General features: G+C 36.2%; 1 protein-coding gene across 1 annotated transcript; it reads right to left on the minus strand.

Annotated features, from left to right (window-relative positions):
- Window positions 1–6: 6 nt before the first annotated feature.
- LOC107732348 (poly [ADP-ribose] polymerase 4-like) lies at window positions 7–2,031 on the minus strand (the record flags this gene model as incomplete). The annotated part of the gene is made up of 7 exons (XM_016543644.1): window positions 2,017–2,031; window positions 1,447–1,586; window positions 1,031–1,226; window positions 691–805; window positions 476–554; window positions 160–258; window positions 7–42 (listed from the first exon to the last, which is right to left on the minus strand). Coding segments are annotated over exons 2-7 (651 nt in total), but the record flags the coding sequence as incomplete, so codon positions are not given.
- Between the last annotated feature and the right edge of the window lie 3,809 nt (window positions 2,032–5,840).

Raw genomic sequence — 5,840 nt, forward strand, 5'->3', positions numbered from 1 at the left:
AGACGTCACACAGAACACAAGTTTGTTTTGAACCACAGCGGTCTACAGCGAAAGAGAGCCCATCACCGTCACCACAAGACAAATTCAGCACCTCCATCACCATTTATGATTCCAATGATAACAAGGTGAATTTTTAAACAACATTCAGGATCACCAAACCTCAGCTTCACGCAAGACTGAACACAACACACGATACTGCTGGCCTGCTCGGCCTTTGGCACTCTGCAGCTCCAGAACAGACAAAGTCTTGGGTTTGACCTGAAACACAAGAACACAGACATGCTCAGGCTGTGGTGAAGAATGTGTTAAAACAGTCATCATACTTTTTTTTAATTAATACATTTTTTTAGTCCAATAATAAAATAAAGTTAATGTGCAGTGGTGAAGTGTCATCATATCTTTTATTTATTTATTTTAGTTTCTCCCCTGATGTCCACTAATAATGTTAATGTGATTGATGCATGAATTCACTCACCCTCTCAAAAACCAAATACTTGGCTACTTGAAAATAAGAAGGAAATTCAGGCAGGCCATGATCACCTTCTTTATAAACTCTGCATTGAATAAATGAAAAGATACAGTCAGCTAAACAAGCATATCTAAACAGCACTAGTGCTGTAGAAGCTGATTAAAAACAAAAAACTGTTGAATAAACTCTGACACTGACAGTGACAAAAAACAAGAGCGCACCTGAACCTGCCGGGACGGGGTCCACCCTTCTCAAGAATCTCAACCTCAGTCTTTGGGAGCTGAGTGTGACCTTTGAACTTCTCTTTTTCTAGTTTGTGTGTCGACACTTTTACCTCTTTATGGTGAAAAACAACAACAGTGCTATAAAAATACATTGTTTAATCTCACTTAATACTTACATAACCCAAATATAATATCAAATACAATTCTCAACGAAAATACACTGCAACACAAGCACAAACATACACAAATACAGAAAAAACACATATCACTCGAGACAAACATCTGTTCTAACAAAGAAAAAAGAGAATTCCTTAAATGAGGTACAAGAAACTCCTACCTGAACGGGGAAGGAATTCAGAGCCGGGATACGGCAGCTGTGGGGCCAAATTATGCTCCGTCAAAGGCAGGAGATGCCCTTGGTCCAGACAGCTCCACACATACTGCGTCCCGACCACTGGGACCTGGAGCTTCTGGATGCTGCGCTGCCGGTTACTGCTCAGGTCATTCACACTGCTAGTGACTACAAAAGAGCACTGGAGAAGATAAACGGAGGTCAGAAGATATACTGCAGCTCTTTAGTGACTCAGTACAACTTGGTTTTGTCCAAGAAGTCTGTATCTTATGCAACTTTGAAACCCAACTTCTTATTTATAAATAATTTACTTTATATGCATAACTGCTCTTAGTTTTTATAACAGAAAAAAGACAGAAAGGTAAAGTTATTAGATTATAAAAAATGATCACAATACGAACCTCTTTGTTGATGACATATGAGATGTTTCCTCCATTCTCCAGCAGAGCTAGTCGCAGTTTATTCTTCTCTTTAAAAGGCACATTTTTCACATCTAACACCACAGTACAGTTTTTAAACACTGTCATGATGCCAGCAGTGTCTAAACACGCAGAGAAAAGCGACAGAAAGGCAAAGAAAAACTGCAATGAAGCCTACAGTACATAGCAATCATATGATAAATGGTGTAAAAATAGGGTGTCTTTCTATTTCCGCATCAACACAAACACATGCAGGTAAACACCTCGACTATTCACTAAATACAGTAAATCAGACTTTATGCATAATACATATGTTGATATATAAATGAAACAAATTAAATGATCTTTCTTTTGATATAAAATATAAAATAATTCCAGCCGCTAGTGTTGTCATGTCATTATCAGACAGAAGAGCATCTTACCGAGGACAAAGTCAGAGTCGAGTGACAAGTTTAGATTGGAAGAAAATACTATTAAAGAAGGCGTAAATAACGTGCAGTGTAAAGTTCAGTAAGTGCTTCCTGACCATAAACTCATACATAGCCTACTTACTAGTGTTGGGTCGTTCTTGAACGATTCGTTCGTTTTGAACGAATCTTTAATGTGACTCGGGAAGAACGAGTCGTCTCGGGGAGTGATTCGTTCAGTCGCGCATGCGCAACATCCTATAGGTTCTGTACTGGAATTAGTCAAGTAGTTCACCTGGTTCGAGTCTTCGGGTTTTTCCGAGTCGTTCGTTCATCACGTGACAGCCCCATAAGCCCAAACCCGAAGACTTGTCAGATAAGAGGTGGTGAGCTAATCATAGACTGAAGACTCAGGTAAACAATGAATTAATCTTTTCTGTTTCTTATAGCAGTTTTGTATTGTTTGTAGTGTGATCAACGTTTGCGTAAGTAGTAGATGTGTTAGGGAAGTAACACGTAACATTTTAATTATATTTTGTTAAAATGAACGAAATGACTCGAAAAAAGATTCGTTCATTTTGCTGAACGAGACTCAAAGGTCCGAGTCGGTAAAATGATCCGAACTTCCCATCACTACTACTTACAGTAAAGACACGCCCCCAATTCGGGGTCATCCAGTGGTCGAAACACAGTTTCCTGTGAAGAAACCGCACACCTTTAAACTGTTTAAAATGAACGTTCGATCTCCTTAAAACACCTTAAAACCACAGTTTATTTGTCATATTTAATAATCTCATTTCTACACCAGATTCTTTCAGTTTAAGGCTTAAATAAGTTAAACACGGCACATAATATGAGACCAACGCATGTCAGTATATATGCATGCAAACATAGAGGGGCGCTGCATCTCTCCAAACAGAGGCTTCTGTTGTGGGAGAATCCCAATGGTTCCTCCCTTTCCTCTGCCCCATCCACTGAGAACACGAAGCAGCGGATATCAGGAACATCGTGTCGTGTTCGCTGAACAGCGGAGATTTTTCTCAATCGGCGGTGCTTTATAGCAGCATCACTCCATTTGCATGTGTTCCGTTAAGCGTACATGCAGATATGCTCGGCACACGGTCTTTTCGATTTATGTACTCAGAAATGTGCCCATCAGGACAGCTGTCAGTCATAGCCATGCCTATCTTCTTCAAATATGTGTTCACATACCCTTGCACAACTCCCGAGGAAACTCTGCTGCACTGCTGGCTCTACCTGTGCCTGCCAATAGGCATCCTGTTCTTCATAATGATCCTCACGGACGCTCGGCTCCTGAAGATATGCTGATGTACGGCGGTAAAGTTAGTTTAACGTTTGACATTCATTAGACATTCGGGTTTTTTGCCAATTAAACTCTTTGCAGCTTTTATGTTTTGAGCCCAAACTAACTCAGATAGACATAAATATATGCCCTTTATGTTGCACAAGGCTTAATTTCTAGGAATTAAAAAAAAAAAAATTAACCATTTAAATTAATTAAACAATTTAACTACGTGACATTATAATATAAAACCAATACTAAAATGTTCGGGAAAACATACCTGTTATCGCACAAAGCTCCGTTTTTGGAATTACAATTTTATGTTTTTTATAATAATTTTACAACTTTTAATGTATGCAATAATATAAATCCATTAAACGACACCATTTAATCTAAAGGTATCAAACAAACTGTAAAATATTCATAATATTCCCTATAATGCACAAGTCTTGGTTTTCCAGATTATGCCTTTACTGTTTTTATATACAGTACTGAATCCATATTTGTCATGTTTTATATACTGTACCCACTTAAATTAATTAAACTCTTGACACCGTTTGAGATAAAGGTATCAAAACAACTTAAAAGTTGTAAAACTATTATAAAAAAACAAAAAATTGTAATTCCAAAAACGGAGCTTTGTGCGATAACAGGTATGTTTTCCCGAACATTTTAGTATTGGTTTTATATTATAATGTCACGTAGTTAAATTGTTTAATTAATTTAAATGGTTACTTCTTTTTTTTTAATTCCTAGAAATTAAGCCTTGTGCAACATAAAGGGCATATATTTATGTCTATCTGAGTTAGTTTGGGCTCAAAACATAACAGCTGCAAAGAGTTTAATTGGCAAAAAACCCGAATGTCTAATGAATGTCAAACGTTAAACTAACTTTACCGCCGTACAAATCGCGTGCAAGGATCTACCAACTCCACGAGAAGCAGAGACTCTAAGAAAATATGATAGTGAATCACGGGTAAATTTTATATACTGTTTTTTTTTATCAGTCTGTTTTGTTCATTCTATTGCTATTCCTACATCTTAAACCTCTTTTATGCGTTCTGCGTTAGTATATCTGTCAAAAATAAAATGCTATAAATAAAATGCTGTCCCTCCGAGAGAAATCAGATGTGCCCAATTTTATAAAGTTGCAAGAGAGAAAAAACAACGCAAACAAATTATAATGAATTAATGAATAAACATCCCTTGTCGGTTAGAACACAACTGCACTTGTTTATGCGCAATTTTCTTTACCATAACCATAAATGTTTGTATGATATTTAAAATGTTAATAAAATTCAAGATTGAAAGTATTTGTATGGTGTTATTTATAATATTATAGTATTTATTATAGTGTAGCACTTAGAAATATTTTGAATTAGCTTTTTATATTTTCAGATTTCATTTGAATTTAACTTCAAGTAAGTTTGTCATGTGCTTGTGCCATTTTTATTGTTTGTTTAATATTTTTTATGTAGCCTTCTTTTAGTAACTTTTAGTTTTAAACTTATTTCAGTTAGTTGCATGGGCGTTGCTAGGCCACTTTTAGGGGGGCTAAACTGATCTTACAACAGGACAATGATCCAAAAACAAACATAAAATCAAAGCAAAAATGGGTCACTGAGCACAAAACGAATATTCTGCCATGGCCATTCCAGTCCTCTGACCTGAACCCTATAGAAAATGAGTGTGGTGAACTGAAGAGGAGAAGCACCAACATGCAGCTGGAAATCTGAAGGGTCTGGAGTGATTCTGGATGAAGAAATGGTCTCTGATCTCTTGTCAGATGTTCTCCAAACTCATTAGGCATTATAGGTAAAGACTCAGAGCTGTTATCTTGGCAAAAGGTTGATGCAAAAAGTATTGAATAAAAGGGTACCATTAATTGTGGCCAACATGTATTAGAGAAAAGCATTTATTTCATAATGAGATTTCCCCCCATTTTAAATTCTTATTCTTTAATGAAAGGTTATATTTTTGTAAATTTTTTTAAATAAAAGATCAATAGGATTAACAATGCAGATTTATTTTCACAGCCTTTTTTGATCATATTTACCAAGGGTGCCAACAATTCTGACCACGACTGTACATGAAAATGTTTGTAAAATGGCACAGTTTTTAAATATCTGAACGTACACTCTTAACATCAGTCAGTCAAGCATTATAATATGACAATCAAGTATTATTTAATGATAGAACTTTAGTAATTAGAATTTAAACTTGATAACCATGTATGAATGCATATTAGTCATTTTAACTGAACTGACTGGTGGTGGTGCTTTTTGGTCATTCAGTGTTTCTGTAAATAAATTGGGAAAAAACTAACAAAAATACTAATAAGATAATAATGATACGAATTCTACTAATAAGAACAATATAAAACGCACCAAGGATTAATGAGCTACTGGATTCATGAATATTAATCACGTTGTCAGCGTTCGCTCGAACTGATTTGCTGAAATCAAAACAGGGACGATAATAGGTGAGCGCCAGCCAGAGATTGCCGTTTGCGCATTAGTTCCGCCCACTACCGGAAAACCCGGCAGTTCTTAAAAGCTAAAGAATTCCAAAGGAACGCTGTTATTTTGACAAGAAAATACAACAAAGAATATCATTTACATGTAGCACGTCAGTTCTCTCTCTCTCTCTGTGTGTGTGAGACAAAG

Source organism: Sinocyclocheilus rhinocerous, unplaced genomic scaffold (genome assembly GCF_001515625.1).
Source record: "Sinocyclocheilus rhinocerous isolate Xijiao unplaced genomic scaffold, SAMN03320098_v1.1 scaffold3203, whole genome shotgun sequence".
NCBI classification, from domain to species: Eukaryota; Metazoa; Chordata; class Actinopteri; order Cypriniformes; family Cyprinidae; genus Sinocyclocheilus; species Sinocyclocheilus rhinocerous.